An 18,434-nucleotide genomic window follows, 5' to 3' on the forward strand; every position below is an offset into this window, starting at 1 on the left:
AACATAATACTTACATTCAAAGTAAATGCTAAATCTATCTTTTTCTTCAATTCCTCTTCTACCCAATTAGAAACGTCATAAAAAATCCTTTTGCTTCATTTCTTCTTTTATAAAACCAACGTTGTAGCTTCACTTAGATGAAATCCATCATTCTTAATATAGGAAGCTCCCTTGCTTCTAATAGCACAAAATTCATTGACACAACTATGTTTGTTGTGAGCATGTCATATCTTCGTCGTGGACTACAAGAACGTGCCCACCTTTCTGGTGGTTCTTCCATCAAGTAGTCATAAGTCTTCTTATCTACTTTTGCTATATCTGACATGTATAGATCAAATTCTTTGCGCCTGTATACTCTTGAAGCACTTTGAAAAAGTTTTATGACCTCACTTTTCACTTTCCTTCACTTTAGGTTCTGCTCCAAATGATAGATACAAATCCCATGGTGGCTTTCAGGATATAACTTTGCAATGCCATATGCAATAGATTGATGCCTATCTAATAAAATATTTAATTTTCACGGCTCCCAATTGCATTGCAATGTTCACTAAAGTACCACTCATAGGAATTGTTATTTTCAGATTCTGCAATTCCAAAGGCTAGTGAAATTTTTTGGTTATTTGCATCATTTGAAGCTGAAATCATTAAAACACCACGAAATTTTGACTTCAAAAAATTTGTATCAACAGCAATCACTGGTCTACAATAATTCCAACCAGTTATTGATGATCCATATGCATAAAACATATAAGGAAACCTGAAAAATACAGTATAATAGAAGGTTAACAGAAGTTAATGACAGGTAGTCCTTAACTTAGACTAACAAAGTCAAAAGTTAAGGACATGTAGTCCTGAACTTCAGGTTATAAGCCCAAAAGTTAAAGACAAATAGTCCTGAAGTTAGACTAACAAGCTCAAAAATTAAGGACACTTGGTCCTTAACTTAGAGTAACTAGTTAAAAAGTTAAGGACATGTAGTCCTTAACTTAGAGTTACAAATTAAAAAGTTAAGGACATGTAGTCCTTAACTTAGAGTTACAAGCTCAAAAGTTAAGGACGTGGAGTCCTGAACTTAGAGTTACAAGTTCAAAAGTTAAGGACACCATGTCCTTAATTTTTTAACTTGCAACTCTAAGTTAAGGACCAAGTGTCCTTAACTTTTTGATTGCACACATCAAAGTTAAGGACATCACGCCCTTAACTTTTTCACTGGTTAAGGACAACATGCCCTAAAGTTTATAAAACAGACTAATAATCTCTTTTTTGATTGTTTACCTGTTGTTGTCGTCTATCTTTATGTTAGTATATGTTCCCAGATTTTTACTTTTCATCATATACAAGTATGAAGACAATAAATCATAATTCTCTTCAGGAGTTCCTCTTATTAAAGTTGAAGCACATTGAATATCACGCCACGCCTTGTGATACCCAATGTCTATTCCATGCAATTTTTGCATTTCTGCCATGATAAAAGCTGGTGTAACTTCAAACCTTTGGTCTCGAAGATTGTCAATAATGTAACCACTAATCAACTTTGAAGTTGCATGCCTTTGATCAACTTTCATAGTGTTAACTGGGCAGTCATAATTTTTCTCAATCTTTACTATCTTGAACAATGTTGAATCTTTAATTTTGAAAGCACGCACACACCACCCACACATATCATCATTGCATTTCAACGAATATCTTGTTGAGTTTGATCTAAAAACTTTGAATTCAAAATGTCCTTTAATTGCTATATTCGAAAAACAGTTAATTATACTCTTCTTTTTGTCAAATATTGATCCCACTTTTATTTCATCTAGCGAAGCATTTTCTCTTAATATTGTAGTTGGGGATTCTTTTTGTTTCGAATTTGAGCTTCATCTAGTTAGTTGAGTAGAGGTTTTTTCAGCAACTTCTTCTATTACCGGTGCACTCTCTAACACTTGAATACCCAAAACTTATTCGTTGTCAATCTTTATCATGCTTTGTCCTTCCACTTGAATAGAATCAAATGTTTGAAGCACCTCTTCAGTTATTGGTTGAGCTTCAACCATATATATTTCCATTATCTGTTGGCATGTATTTTGATTGTCATGTTGATTTTCTCTATTGACATGTTCAAAGGTGCTTGTAGATCCAAAAACTCTTTCCGAAACATCAACAATGAAACAACAACCCTTGAAGCGTGAATGACTTTTTAGTAACTCCCCAAGGATCTATGCTCAGCCCGTTCTTATTTTCCCTAGTAATAGACGCAGACACACCATATTCAAGGGGAGGTGCCATGTGTATGTTGTTCGCTGATGATATAGTTCTGATGAGACGAGATGCGGCATTAATGAAAGACTGGAGGTATGGAGGCAGGTTCTGGAGTCTAAAGGTTTCAAGTTTAGTAGGACCAAGACGGAATACTTGGAGTGCAAGTTTAGCAATGTGTCGGGGGAAGCGGACGGGGAGGTGAGACTTGACTCGCAAGTCATCCCTAAGAGAGAGAGTTTCAAATACCTAGGGTCTATTATCCAAGGAGATGGGGAGATCGACGAGGATGTCACGCACCGTATCAGGGTGGGATAGATAAAATGGAGGTTAACATCTGGAGTCCTGTGCGACAAGAAGGTGACACTGAAACTTAAAGGTAAGTTCTATAGAGCGGTGACTAGATCGGCCATGCTGTATGGGGATGAGTGTTGGCCAGTCAAGAATTCTCATATCCATAAGATGAAAGTAGCCGAAATGAGGATGTTGAGATGGATGTGCAGGCACTCTAGGCTGGATAAGATTAGGAATGAAGATATTCGGGAGAAAGTGGGCGTGACACCCATGGAAGACAAGATGCGGGAAGCGAGGCTTAGATAGTTCGGGCACGTGCGGAGAAGGGGTCTAGATGACCTAGTTAGGATGTGCGAACGGTTGGCTTTGATAGGTACAAGGAGAGGTAGAAGGAAACCTAAGAAATATTGGGGCGAGGTGATAAGGAAATACATGGCACAACTTCAGATTTTCGAGGACATGGCCCTGGATAGGGAGGTGTGGAGATCGAGCATTAAGGTTGTAGGTTAGGTTTTAGTTGAGCGTTTTCTTCGTTGTTCTGGCTAGTCTGATAGTGTTTTATATAGAACTGCTAGCGGTTATTGTTCCAACACACTTTCTATTTTTTGTTTATTATTTTTTTACTTTTATTTTATATTTTATTTACAATTTTTATTATTGCCATAATTATTATCCTTCCCACTTATTTATTGTCACTTATGGTGCTGATCATTTTTTTTTGTTACAGATATTTTGTTTTTGAGCCGAGGGTCTCCCGAAAATAGCTTCTCTACCTTCATGGGTAGGGGTAAGGTCTGCATACATTCTACCCTCCCAGACCCCACTAGTGGGATTATTACTGGGTTGTTGTTGTTGTATACATGTGTGAAGTTCTAAATCTTTGGATACAAGCATTCCCTTGCTTGTTCCTGGGTTGATATCAAACCATATCATTCTTTTAAACTTGTCTCTATCCAATTCAATAACTTCAAAGATCTGTTTAATGAAATATTCAAATCGAATTGGCTCAGGTACTAGAACAAGCTTTATTTAATGATCAATATACTTATAATATGCAGTCCATCTACCATTAAAAGCAATTATAATACATATTGTTTCCATCCTGCAAGTTAAGAGAATGGGAAATTCAGGACATATTTATAGAGCAATCCTTGTATAAATTAAGAACAGGAACTATAAGTTCAAGACCAAGTGTCCTTAACTTTTGAACTTGAAAATCAAAATTAAGGACAAAGTGTTCTTAACTTTTGAACTTGGAATTCAAAGTTAAGGACCAAGTGTCCTTAACTTTTGAACTTGGTATTCAAAGACCAAGTGTCCTTAACTTTTGAACTTATAAGTCAAAGTTCAGGACCAAGTGTCCTTAACTTTTGAACTTGTAAGTCTAAGTTCAGGATCATGGGTGTGTTTGGTACGAAGAAAAATATTTTTCGGAAAATATTTTCCAATTTTCCCATGTTTAGTTGGCTTAAATGTTTTGAAAAACATTTTCCTTATCAACTCATTTTCCTCCAATGGAGGAAAATATTTTTCTTATCAAGAGAAGGGAAAACATTTTCCAAAACTCTGTCCGTATATTCCCTACCCTCACCAACACACCTCACCCCCTCTCTCCAAAAAGGCTTTTTTATTTTAAATTTCAGTTTTTCTGTTACCACCCACCCTATTACCCCTCCACCCCATCCCACCCACCCCTACCCCAAACCCCCCTCCCGCAAAATAAAACCTTTTTTTTTGTAATTCAAATTCCTGTTTTTTCATTTTTCTGCACCACTCACCCCCTACAAATTGTTTACTTATTTTTTTATAATTTCAAATTTCTATTTTTTTTTATTTTTTTGCTCCCCTCCCCCCTCCCGGAAAAAATATTTTTTAAATATATTTTTCAGTTTTAGTTTTTTTATTTATCGGTTTAAAGGTTCAAAATTTTACAAGTGCCAAAGTTATGAGTTCGAAGGTTTATGTATTTGGAAGTTTACGGGTTCGAAAATTTGCGGTTTCGAAAGTTTAATGGTTCGAAAGTTTATGAAATTTGTGGATTCGGAAGGTTGTTGGTTTGAAAGTTTATGGCTTCATGTTTATTTTATCTAAATTATTTATGAATATTCTTGAGAAGTCATTTTCCTTAATTTGCATATCAAACACCAGAAAATGAATAAGATTATTACTTATTTTCTAAGAAAACATTTTCTTGGAAAATATTTTCTATGGAAAACATTTTCCGTTATACCAAACACACCCCATGTGTCCTTAACTTTTCAACTTGAAACTTAAAGTTCAGGACCATTTGTCCTTAACTTTTGAACTTGGAAGTCAAACTTCTGGACCAAGTGTCCTTAACTTTTGAACTTGGAAGTCAAACTTCAGGACCAAGTGTCCTTAACTTTTGAACTTGTAAGTCTAAATTCAGGACCATGTGTCCTTAACTTTTAAACTTGTAACTATAAGTTAAGAATGAAGTGTCCTTAACTTTTGAACTCGGAACTCTAAGTTAAGGACCAAGTGTCCTTAACTTTTTCAAAATAATTTGCAAAACTAGGACACTATGTCCTTAATATTCAGAACAACAACAAAAAATTAAGGACATTGTGTCCTTAACTTTTTCAATACAATTTGCAAAATCAGGACATTATGTCCTTAATATTAGTAACAACAGTCATGTTAAGGACACCAAATCTTTAATATTATGTCTGTCGACGCCCCCTTTTTCTACGGGTCAAAATCGGGTATACGATATTGGGAGGACAACTCTATTCTCTTTCGAGAATTGGGTTTAGAAGTTGAAGAGTCGCCACCTAATGATTATAGTGCATTAGGATACTTTTAAGAAAAGAATTGAGATGAAGAACTAGAGGTTGGGTAAGGGCTAGAAATTATCTCGAGGGGAAGGTGTTAGGCACCCCTCAAGATCCACTAGTGTGGTTCCCGGCCATGCTACAATTGTGACTTTAAAAAGACAAGTAGAAAAATAAAGCAAAAGGGCTTCACATAGTTTTGCAAACAAGTTTAAGAGTTGAAGAAGTAAAGAGTTTAGAAAATTAGTTTTAAAAGAAAACTTAAAAATTAATAAGTAAAAGGGACAGGGGTCCTAGGTTTACCGATAATATGGATCACATCAATGCAATATCCAGCAATCACTCCTCAGAAGAGGGGTCGCACGTGATATTAGCGCACCGGTCATCATATCCATACTCTACCCGTCCTACCCCGTTAAGGCATTAAAGCGCGGAATGGTATCGTTACTTATTGCATGCTATTACCCGCCCCAATCCTATCAGTCTCGGAGGCATTGAGACTACTAATCCTAAAGGGGAGGGAGTTAGGGCTTTTCAGAATTTTAAAAGGATAAAAAAGCTAGGCGACAGGCAATAACAAATAGCATCTAAAAGGGAGCAAATAGCAGTTAAGGCTCAAGTAGGCCTCCTCATTCAAAGTAGCAAATTGTTTAGCATGACTTACAAATACTGATTGGGTCTTTAATTAAGCAAAGTGTAGGACAGGCTGATTTATCACATATTTTCCAGATGAGGAGTCCGAATTAGCCCTGACTAGATGTAGTTATCAAAACTGATACAGTTAATCAATTACCTACCAGCTTGCCTAGGTGAAACTTATAGGTAGGATATCTAATAATGCAAAGTATACTGATTTTAAGGAAAAGCTTTACTGATTTTAGAAAAAGGGATCTGCAGATTTTAAGACGGGTTTTAGATTCGAAACGAGGCTGATTCAATTAATTGATCCTATAGGCATGGTTTCTAAGTGTCATTGATTTTAACAGTTGCAATAATCCTATAGACATGATCTCTAAATTAATTGGTTATTATTAAGCCTAAAGTTGTTTGCCTAATGGCGTATACATGCAGAAATACTGAAAGACCTATAGGCATGCTTTCTAGATGCTGAAATGTCGAATTGTAAAAGGTCCTATAGGAAGATTTTCTAAATGCAAAAATGTAGAGGTTATGCAGTACTATAGGCAGGTTTTCTATATGAAATATATGCAGAATCTAAAACATAATTTTTTATGACAAATGCAGGATCTAAGGTAGGATCTCTATATGAAAAGTATTGGAAAATGCAAAACTTGACATAATTTGCAGAAAGTAATACCTAATGAGCATGATATCTACCCTTGTGCATACAATAAGTAACCCTCCCCCATTTTTACTACATACCCCATAGTTATTACAAATTATTACAACTTGAATGAATCAGAAAGAGGGAGAAAGTGAAAATTACATCAGAACATTCCAACTACATCTAATCAGCCTAATTCCGACTCAAAGTCCAATAATATGAGATAAACCAACTTCCAGGATCAGATTTCCAAAAGACTTCCTCATATTTGGGGTGTGTCAGAGTTCCCAAGAGCCTCAAAGGGACTCAGGGCAGTGCTTACACCCCAAACACATTTCAGAATCAAGAACATAGTGCAGTGTGGAAATGTCAGCTCTCAGATGTCCAAGTTCAGAGGGAACTCAAAGTCCCAAAGAAAGGCTCAAAAGAGAGGGGCAGAACTTAAGATTCTAGGAATAGGTGTAAGTGCACAAGGGTTAAGGGAATCAGAGAGAGACAGGGCAAGCTAGTGGTCATGCCCAGCAATTGGGATGCTGGCACACCCCTGACCAGCCTGCTAGTCAAGCATTGAGAGTTAGGATCCATTGTGGATCAAGCCAAGGATTGGACAGTAATTAGGATACTGTTAGGCCAAGAGCTTAACTCAGCACATAGAAGGGAATAAGGGTAGAGGATTCATAACAGAAACAGAATCAAATAAAGGAGATATGAAGCACAAATTACAGCATATAAGCAATAAAGTAAACAATAAGCTTGAAGATGTGAAGTAAACACATAGGGGGTGAGGCAGAATATTTAAACAAAGGACATACCAGTTTCAAAGAAAATAAGTAAGCAAAAGTAGCCTTGAAAAAGCCAAATTGCAGACATCAGTTCTAAAAATCCCCAGCAAAGTAGGATCAGAAAACGGTATTGCAAGAAAGAGTGAGTTCAGTGTGTGAGTTGGTGTATTTTCGTGTGTTTCTGATTTCTGAGAATTGATTGATTATAGAAAGAGGGAGGACTAGGTCCTTATACAGTTTTTGAAAGCAAGTAAGGCAGGCAAAGAGTGCACAAACATAGAAACCAATCAATTAGTATCAATTAAGACAACTAGACTCCTTTAATTAAGGGGTCTAGGTCAAATGGCTAATCAAGATGGAATAAGGAGGAAAAAATCAATTTACTAAGGCTTGATTAAGGTAAGGAAACCATATAGTGCACAAATAATGTCAAGTACATAGTTGGTAATTAAGAAAAGATGGAATAATAGTGTTCTTTATAAAGTAAAAATAAGGTATCAGTTTGAAAATCAGTCAAAAAGGATCCCGGATCCAATTGTAATCACAAAGAACCTTAGGTAAATAAGGAAAGAATAATTCAAGCGTTGGTACAGAATCACAGAAGAGATACACAAGACCAAGTATTTAAGGAAACATCACAAGCCTAGGATTTTACACGCAAAAGGATCAAAATAAACAGCTAGTAGGGTAAAAGGGATTTAATCGAAAGAAATCAGTGATGAATCACTAGCATGATTAAAGGGATTTCAAAATCAATTCTGGGTGAAATCTTTGAAAGGGAAGGTTTTCCTCATATATAAAGCATACAGTCCAAACGAAAGAAAAGCTTAACAATGAAAATTTCAGAATCACAGGCAAGTAGGATTCCGAATTCAGTTCCAGGCTCACAGCGAGTCTGGAAACCTAGGGTTCCAAAGTGAAACCCTAGTGCCATCTACTCAAAGGGAAACCCCCAAATTTTAGGGTTTCAAATAGAAACAGAGGTGAGAAATCGTTCAAAGTCATTGAGAGAGGTAGACATACACAAATAGAAGCAAGAGAAACTACGAGTTTTAAGACAAAAGGTAGGCAAGAACATGCTGAGCAGGAATATCAATGAAACTTAGTAAAGTGAAACAAAATCAAAGCAGGAACCTAAACATACATAGCAAAGAGTGAGAAGCAATGACCTAAGTTAGCACGTGAACAAAGAACAGAAAAGAATCTTGCAAAATCAGTAAGGAAATAAGAGAACAATCTTGAACATAATAAGAAATAAACAAGCGAGCATAAACACACATAGGAGAGAGCAAAAGAGTCAGAAAACCTTTAAAGAAGTTTTTCCAGAAACCCTAAAATTGGATTCGAACAAATTTTGAATAGAAAATTTGGGGAAAAGCCCTAAATCGTCTATTAAAGACCCAACACGTCACAGATCTGAGAGAAATAGACGAGTATAGAACCTTAGAAGTCTTAAAAATGACAGACAAGACCCTAGGATGAGAAGGTCTTGAGGAAACTCGGATCCTTAGTCGGAGAGACTCATATTGCTTCGAACATGCCAGAAAATAACCGGAGAGGCCATGGATCTTGCAGATCTGAGACAGATCTAAAGGAGACCATGGAAGTCAGGCCTCCAATCTTTGAATAGCTTAAGTTAGTGGTGAGGGAGAGTGAGCACAAGCCACCTATGACCAGGGTTGCCATGGATTCCGGTGGGAATGAGACGGAGATCGGTGGAATAGGGTTAGGGTTTCGGAGGGCTAGAGAGGTTTTGGGAGATGAAAGGAGTTTGGAGGCGGCTGTCTTTGGGTAAATGAACTAGGGTTAGGGGTTTAGGGATTAAAAAAGGAAAGGATAGGTTATGGCCGTTGATAAAAAATGATCAACGACCAGGATTTAAAAGAAAAACCGAACGGGTTTAGCAATTGGGTCAAGGGGTCGGGTAAAAAATGAAATTGGGTTGTTTAATTGGGTGGAATTGAGGTTTAATTTTGGGCTAAAATTGAAATGACAATGGCTATGTGTTAAATAACCAATTTCTCCCTTTTTTAATTTATATAGAATAGTTAAAATGATTTTAAAAACAAATTAAAAGCACTGAACTAATTAATAATATATAAACATTAATCTAAAAATACTGGAAATGATTTTATGATTATAAAATGTTGTTAATCGTAATATAGGCTATAATTACAATTATATGCAATTTAACTTTTAAAAATACCAAATAAATTTGTAAAAATATGCAAAAATCACCTTAATTATATTTTGGTGTAAATATGAGAAATAAATAAATTATTCACCAAAATGATAATCTTGGGAATAATTATTGGATTTTGCACTACTAAAATAGACAATAAATTGGTTTTGAAAATCTTTAAAAATTTGGAAAAAATATCAAAATACTTGAGCATGCTTATGTATGCACATATATGTTATTTTAAAAGTATTTTGAGTACAGAAATACCTAGGGAAAAGTTGGGTATCAACAACTGCCCCTCTTTACCCGGGAAGGATGAAAGAGTTATCGGGTAAAGATAGGATGACCAATTTTGACCGAAAGAGGCGATTTATAAAGAATTTTGACTGAGTTCTGGTTCCTAAGCTGTCTACATATCCCTGGTCTCACAGGAATCAGGCCATATGTAGTTCAGGAACCATTGACGAAATGTGCCGACGGAGATTTGAAAGAGACGGACACGAAATCGGGTTTACGACATTTGGAAGGACAACTCTATTCCCTTTCGAGGATTGGGTCTTTGGAATTGGAGAGTTGCCACCTAATGATTATAGTGCATTAAGACACTTTAAGAAAGGTTTGAGTTGGAAAACCAGAGTTCGGGTAAGGGATAGAAATTATCTCGAGGGGAAGGTGTTAGGCACCCCTCAAGATCTACTAGTGTGGTCCCGACCATGTTACAATTGTGACTTTACAAGTAAACAATCAAGGCTCAAATAAGGACTCACATATAACATTGCAATTAGGTTGAAACTTATGAAAGTAAGTAGAAAGAGAGCAAGGATTTGAAAAGTTTAAATAATTCTAAAGGAAGCAAATAAAGAAAAGGGGTCCTAGGTTTGTGATTAATATGGATCACTTCAATGCAATACCCAGCAATCACTCCTCAAAAGAGGGGTCGCACGTGATATTAGCGCATCGGTCATCATCTCCATATTCTACCCTTCCCACCCCGTAAAGGTTATTAGAGCATGAATTGGTCACGAATGCTTATTGCGTGCTATTACCCGTCCCGTCCTATAAGTCCTAAAGGGTATTTAGGACTACTATTCCTACAAGGTGAGGACTAGGCTGAACCCTTAGGTTTAAAGGACAAAATGCTAAGCGACATACATAACAAATAGGACTGCACATAAAGGGGACACACAAAGACAAATAAAGGCTCACAGATCCCTCCACAAGCGAACACGTAATTAGCACACCTCAAACACATTTAAAGTCTCAAAGATAAGAGTTTAAAAGCAGGATTGTTGGAAAAAGTAAGTTTCAGTGAAAGAAGAAGGCTTAATTAAAACTGAGTGACTCGAAGAATGTTCGATTTTCAAAAATACAACTAAAGATAGCAGTAAGTATACAACAATTTAGGAATTAGTAAAGTATAGATAAAACTTGTTAAAACACACTTTGAAAATATAGTAGAGGCATTAAAGATGCAATAACCCGATGAGACATAGGATAAATACTTAAAAATAGCACGATTCTGGGCAGGAGAGGTAACCCAGTAGAAAACATAATAGAAAAGATGCGTGATTTTGAGATTATTTCAAAATAGGGCGGGAGTTTTAGTAAAACAGAGTGAACTTCAGAGAGGAAAACAAAAAGCAGAGTTCAGAATGTTAAAGGAGCCTGAGTAGTCTGAAATTGGTAAAACATGATTAATCGATTTTATTAGGCCTAAAACTTGCCTAGGCGTCGTATGTATTGCCTACTTTTCTTAAAGGTGAACATGCATATTAATCTCCAGTTTTAAAGAGACACACATACAGTTAGTCGTACTTGTATTGTTAGATTAAACATACTAGTGAAGTGTTCAGCAATTACAACTCAGACAAAATAAAAAACCTAAGTAACATGATGTCTAATGCATATAAAGGCTCCTAAAACATGGTCTCTAAATGCAGCGGTAATTTTATAACGGTAATTTGTTAGTTATTAACTAATCATGATTACGAAGTGAGTATAATAGCAGGCTAAAAGTAAAGAATTTAAAACATGATTACTAATGTATGAGATGCATGTCCTATATATGATATCTATTGCACAAATAGGTAAATAAAGCCCTATAAACATGTTTTCTACCCATTACTTAAAGTAAACACGCATAACCCTCCCCCATATTCACTATTCACCCCCAATAGTTTGTTTACAAATTATTACAAACCAGTATCATCTGAATTACAGTAAATAAGAAAAATAAGAAGTTATTCTATAGGGAGCCTTCAATCAGGCCCAGTCTTCCAACCTCAACCCCTTCGAGCTCACAACCTTTGCCATGGTCTAGGTGCGACAAAGCTCCCTAGGGTCCTATTGGGTCCCTGGCCAATACCAGCACCTAGGCATTTTAGAAGAATGCAGGACAGGTGCAGTGTGGAGTACCAGCCTTGTGTGTCAAAGTTCAGTGAGTACTCAGAGGTACTCAAAGCAATGCTCACACGAAGGGGGCAGAACCTATTTTCTAGGAGTGGTGTGAAGTGTTGGAAGAAGAACTTTCAAAAATAAGGGGGGGTTTGCTTTAAAAGAAAACAGCAGAACAACAGTTTAACCGTACATGATTGCATATAGGGGTCTTAGGGAAAGGGAGCAAATAGATCACACAATGCTAAAGGGGATACATGTTTAATGAACAGGACTACACAAAATTAGGGGATTCAGGGGAACTGGGAGGCAGTAAAGTTTAGGCATGCTAATGTGTAACAACAGGACATATGCATAGCAAGTAAAGTTAGGAGCAGACAAAGCAGACTTAGCATGTAAATCAGAAGACATGGTGAAGCATTAAAGCAAAGAATCAATATCACATTGAGCAAGAGAAGCATAAGTAGAAGAGAATCACAAAGATAATGAACTGAAACAAAAATAAACACATTGGTGTGAGACTTGAAAATTAATTAGGACATACCAGTAAAAGATCAAGAGCAGGATGCAAAGACAAAGTAGTAACACTATATTAGCCTTGGCTTTCAGCCGGCTAATAATAAGCAGGAGCAGAGAACAGCAATAGAGCCAAAGAGCAAGAGAGAAGGCGGATTTTGAAAGTATTCAGTGGTGTGTAAGTCCGAAGACTGTTGTGTGTTTGCAAAAGAGAATGAGTAGTATTTATAGTACTGAATACGAGTAATCAATAAGGCAGCAGTCCTTTAATTAAGGTACTGGCATCAATCACAATCAAATTAGTATATGGACTTCCCTTTAATTAAGGAACCAAATCAAATGGTAAAAATCAATCATTTAAAAGGAAAGAAATCACAAAGTAGGGTATAATCACATAAGGAAACAAAGTAACATATAGTATTCAATAAAGACTAGGTACATGACACTCTAATTAGGGAAATAGGTCAGGCAAATCAATCAACAAATTTGTGCACATATATAGGGCAAAATACCACTGTAATTCAGGAAAATAATTTTCAAAAATAATGAACGAGATTGAAGACCTAGGAAATCAGTATTAATCGAGGAGAGTATCCCACAATTAAAGCAAGCAGTTCAAACTATAGGGAAAATACGTAGAATCACAATTTCAAAGAAAGTATCACAGTCTCAAAGAGGGCTCGGATAATCGGTATAAAATCCTCGTGTAAGCAATCAGAGAAGCTTTAAGCAAAGAACGCAGAATGGTAGGGGAATGAAACACTAACAACGAGATTAAAGCAAAGAGCATGGAACTCGGAGAAGAAACAAGAAGAACACACAAACATGCAAATAATGCAAACACAATCATACAAAGTTAGGGTTTCATCAAACTTAAGCCAAACGTTTGAAAAATAGTACTGAGAATCATGAGTCAATACTCAAAATCAGAAAATAAAGTGATTTTGAAAAGGGGTTCAGAAACCGTAGTTTCAAAAGGGGAACAAAACATTTTAAAGTTTGAATAATCGTAAGGATCGAGTAGAGAATAGTGTAAAATACCAAGGTGTGAGTTAAAAAATCGTAAAAACTATAGAGATTTAAGAGGTTGGGTACAGATTAGGGTTTCATAAGAAACCAGTGAGAAGTAGGAGAAACCTGGCTGTGAAACTCAGCAATAATGGTGTTCATAGCACAATCGGACCAAAACCCATCGGAGAAAGGCCGGAGACAAACCAGGCAAAGCTTTCAGTGACCATCTCGTATGGTGGAGGCTTCTTGGGTCTCAAAAATAGAGGGAATCAGCGATGTAAGGTTTCACGGCGGCTGGTGGTCGAAAGAGGTAAGGCTGGAGGTAGCCGGAGAGGCGGTGGGTTCATCGGAGAAGAAGAGAACCAGAAGGTTATAAAGAGAAGGGAGAGGGAGAGTCAATATAAAGTGAGAGAGACCGTCTCAGAAATGAGGGGCTTTAGGTGGGGGGTAATTGGATTTTAATTAAGGAAATCAAATCTGGGCCTCATTTGATCAACGACTTTGATTAAATCGGAGTTGGTCCGGGTTGATTAATTGAAAATATAGGTCGGTCCAATTGGGGTTAGGACTCGGTAAATTGATGGCTAAAATTGAAAATCCGAATGGGCTATAAATGCAATGAAATGAGACTAAATGTTAAATAGCCAATTTTCTCTTTTTATTTTATATAAAATAGTTAATATAGTTTTTAAAACAAATTAAAAGCACTGAACTAATTAATAAGGTATAAGTATTAATTTAAAAATACTGGAAGCAATTTGATAATTATGAAATGCTGTTAATTGTAAAATAGACTATAATTGCAATTACATGCAATTTAGCTTTTAAGTACCAAATAAATTTGTAAAAATATGCAAAAAAATCACCTTAATTATATTTTTGTGTAAATATGAGAAATAAATAAATTATTCACTAAAATGATAATTTTGGGAATAATTATTGGATTTTGCACTGCTAAAATAGACAATAAATTGGTTTTGAAAATCTTTAAAAATTTGGGAAAAATACCAAAAAACTTGGGGATGCTTATGTATGCACATATATGTTATTTTGAAAGTATTTTGAGCGTAAAAATGAATACCTAGGGAAAAATTGGGTATCAACAGCTGACCCTCTTTACCCGAGGAGGATGAAAGAGTTGTCGGGTAAAGACAAGATGGCCCATTTTGACCGGAAGTGGCATTTTGAAAGGAATTTTGACCGAGCTCTGGTTTCTGAGCCGCTTACATATCCCTGGTCTTACAGGAATCAAGCCATATGTAGTTCAGGAACCATTGGCGGAATATGCCGATGGAGATTTGAAACGGACGAACGCGATGTTTAGATTGAGAGAGGCTTCTGAAAATCGATAGGCTGTGGGAACCGGAGTGGGATCGCTCCTGCTGAGACGGCCCTTGCCAGCCGGTGTACCTGCAAGTAAGCAATACGAGCGTATATCGTGCGTAAATTTAAACGTGATGCAAGTTCCTATCGGACCATGAATGCTGTCTTTGGACGGTTAGGGTGACGTCCTTGGACCATGACGTTCCGGGCTATGAAGAGCGTAAATAAAAATTCGCAGGCCATGAAATGATGTTCTCGGGCCATGTAGGTGGTGCCTCCGAACTATGATGCCTTTGAATAGGTTGGCGATCTTTCAGCCGGTACAGAATTTAAATGAAGGTGGCGATGTTGCAGCCGTGCGAGAAAAGTAAAGTGGCGATATTTAAGCCATGCAGGATGGAGACAATGCTTAGTCTCGGAAGGCAGATAGAGTAGCCTTATGCAGATAGAGGTAGAGCTTAACCTCAGAAGGCAGATAAGTAGCCTTATGAAGATGATGGGGACAGAGCTTAGTCTCGGAAGGCAGATAAGTAGCCTTATGCAGAAATGCGGATGGAGACAGAGCTTAGTCTCGAAAGGTAGAGGAGTAGCCTTATGCAAATGATGAGGTAGGTAGAGCTTAACCTCGGAAGGCAAAAAAGTAGCCTTATGCAAAATGCAGATGGAGACAGAGCTTAGTCTCGAAAGGCAGAGGAGTAGCCTTATGCAAATGATGAGGGAGGTAGATCTTAACCTCGGAAGGCAGAAAAGTAGCCTTATGCAAATGATGATGGAGGTAGGGCTTAACCTCAGAAGGCAGAAAAGTAGCCTTATGCATATGATGATGGAGGTAGAGCTTAACCTCGAAAGGCAGAAAAGTAGCCTTATGCAAAACGCAGATGGAGACAGAGCTTAGTCTCGAAAGGCAGAAGAGTAGCCTTATGCAGTGCAAGAATGTAAAGGACGATTAGTAGTAAGATCTCTTAGCTGATAACCGATTACGACAATATGACTGCTGGGGAGATTGTGTACGGATAGCAATTGCGGGCAAGTGATGATTCTGAGAAGTTGCATTCTTGGGAAAGTATGCATACATAAATATACTTAACGATACTGCAAGTCGAGTGTCTGCATCCAAAGAAAAATCGTGAGTTCTGTAAGGGGAAAAGGTTAGTTCGTCTTCCCTGAGCTCTTGACGTTGTGTGTCATTGGGGTAGCGTCGGTAAACAACAACAATTCAGATAATAGTTATGCATTTAGTAAATATAACGTAAGTATATAATCGAAAATAGTTTTCTTTAGATGAACCAACAACTGCGACGTGGTTCAAGACATTGCAACCTCTTTCGCTCCGGAATTTTGAGGATCCTCCTCAAAATTCTACCCTAGTTTGTTGAGCGGACATTTCTGACGGCTGTGCTGAATGACTAAAAAAAATCATCTTCGGAATTTTGAGGGTCCTCCTCAAAATTCTGCCCCAGTTTACTGGGCTGGCGCTTCTGGCGATGCATGGACTAAAATCAACTTCGGAATTTTGAGGGTCCTCCTCAAAATTCTGCCCCAGTTCCAATAGCGGCGAAAAATGGAATTTTTTATTAAATTGTGACCAAACTCATAGGGCTGCCTACGTATCCCCTCTTAAACGGGAATCAGGTCAAGCGTAGTTCAAATTACATCATAGAGGGAATCATAAGTGGTTACACATAATATTGTTTCACTGCATCTGAATTGATCGGTTTTGGCCAGACTTCTCCGTCCATTTTTGCAAGAATAAGGGCTCCTCCAGTTAGAACCCGGTGAACCATGTACGGACCCTGCCAATTGGGAGAGAACTTCCCCTTGGCTTCATCTTGATGTGGGAATATTTTCTTCAACACCAGCTGCCCCGGTGTAAACTTCCTTGGCTTAACTCTTTTGTTGAAGGCTTTGGACATTCTGTTCTGATACAATTAACTGTGGCAAACTGCATTCATCCTTTTCTCATCTATAAGGGCTAACTGCTCATAGCGACCCTCTACCCATTCTGCATTGTCCAACTCTGCTTCTTGTATGATCCTTAAGGAGGGAATATCTACCTCGGTGGGGATGACCGCCTCTGTACCATAAACCAGCATGTAGGGAGTTGCTCCAGTCGATGTGCGGACTGTGGTGCGGTATCCCAATAAGGCGAATGATAATTTCTCATGCCATTGTTTGTGCCTTTCGACCATCTTCCTTAGTATCTTCTTGATATTCTTGTTGGCTGCCTCCACAGCTCCATTCATCTGAGGCCTGTAGGCTGTAGAGTTCTTGTGTTTGATCTTGAATGTTTCACACATTGCTTTCATCAAGTCACTGTTAAGATTGGAACCATTATCGGTGATGATTGATTCCGGAATTTTGAACCGACAAACAATGTGATCGCGGACAAAATCTGCCACAACCTTCTTAGTGACCGCCTTGTATGATGCTACTTCGACCCATTTGGTAAAATAATTGATTTCCACTAAGATGAACCTATGCCCATTTGATGCGGCAGGTTCGAAAGGTCCGATAACATCCATTCCCCAAGCGGCGAATGGCCATGGTGAGCTTGTTGCAGTAAGCTCATTTGGAGACACCTTTATCATATCTGCATGTATCTGACAGCGATGGCATTTGCGAACATACCGGATACAGTCTGTTTCCATAGTCATCCAAAAATACCCTGCTCGGAGTATCTTCTTTGCTAAGACAAAACCATTCATGTGCGGCCCGCAGGTCCCTGCATGCACTTCGTCCTATAGCTTGGATGCTTCTTTTGCTTCGACACACCTTAGTAAACCCAAATCGGGAGTCCTCCTATACAGGATTCCTCCACTATGAAAGAAGTTGCTGGATAACCTACAAAGTGTGCGCTTCTGAGTAGCGTTGGCAAGTTCTGGATATCCCCCTATTGTTAAGTACTCCTTGATGTCATGGAACCATGGTTTTCCATCTGCTTCTTCCTTAACGTGGGCGCAATGAGCTACCTGATCATGAATCTTTACTGGGATGGGATCAATGAAATTTGTATCTGGATGCTGGATCATGGACGATAAAGTAGCTAATGCATCAGCAAACTCGTTCTGGACTCTGGGGACGTGCTGAAATTCTGTCTTTGTGAACCTTTTCCTCAACTCCTGTATGTGATGCAAGTAGGGAAGTATCTTAGAGTTCTTGGTTGCCCACTCTTCTTGAACCTGATATATGAGCAAGTCTGAATCCCCGATCACTAGCAACTCCTGAACGTTCATGTCAATGGCCATTTTGAGCCCCAAGATGCAGGCTTCATATTCGGCCATATTATTGGTGCAAGGGAACCTGAGCTTGGCGGATACCGGGTAGTGCTGGCCGGTTTCTGATACTAGGACTGCTCCTATGCCAACTCCTTTGAAATTTGCAGCTCTGTCAAAAAACAACCTCCAACCATCATAGGATTCTGCAATATCTTCTCCTATGAAAGATACCTCTTCATCGAAAAAATACGTTTTTAGGGGCTCATATTCTCCGTCCACGGGATTCTCGGCGAGATGATCCGCCAAGGCTTGCCCTTTGATTGCTTTCTGGGTCACGTAACCAATGTCGAATTCACTTAGCAGGATTTGTCACTTAGCGAGCTTGCCAGTGGGCCT

At 37.9% G+C, this 18,434-nt stretch overlaps 1 protein-coding gene across 1 annotated transcript; it reads right to left on the bottom strand.

Moving 5' to 3' along the window:
- Nucleotides 1-133: 133 nt before the first annotated feature.
- Nucleotides 134-18,068, bottom strand: LOC138883824 (uncharacterized). Its single transcript, XM_070164538.1, has 5 exons — nt 18,003-18,068; nt 17,669-17,843; nt 1,276-1,735; nt 557-757; nt 134-347 (listed from the first exon to the last, which is right to left on the bottom strand). Exons 1-5 carry the CDS (start codon nt 18,066-18,068, stop codon nt 134-136), a joined length of 1,116 nt encoding a protein of 371 aa, XP_070020639.1.
- Nucleotides 18,069-18,434: the final 366 nt, after the last annotated feature.

The sequence above is a fragment of the Nicotiana sylvestris genome, chromosome 12 (assembly GCF_000393655.2).
Source record: "Nicotiana sylvestris chromosome 12, ASM39365v2, whole genome shotgun sequence".
Lineage (NCBI taxonomy): Eukaryota > Viridiplantae > Streptophyta > Magnoliopsida > Solanales > Solanaceae > Nicotiana > Nicotiana sylvestris.

Coding starts and splice junctions, on each gene's coding strand:
- LOC138883824 (XM_070164538.1), bottom strand. CDS start 18,068: ATGGCCATTGACATGAACGTTCAGGAGTTGCTAGTGATCGGGGATTCA. Junction 758..1,275: donor AAGATAGACGACAACAACAG/GTAAACAATCAA, acceptor TGTATTTTTCAG/GTTTCCTTATATGTTTTATG. Junction 348..556: donor AATAACAATTCCTATGAGTG/GTACTTTAGTGA, acceptor AAGAGTATACAG/GCGCAAAGAATTTGATCTAT.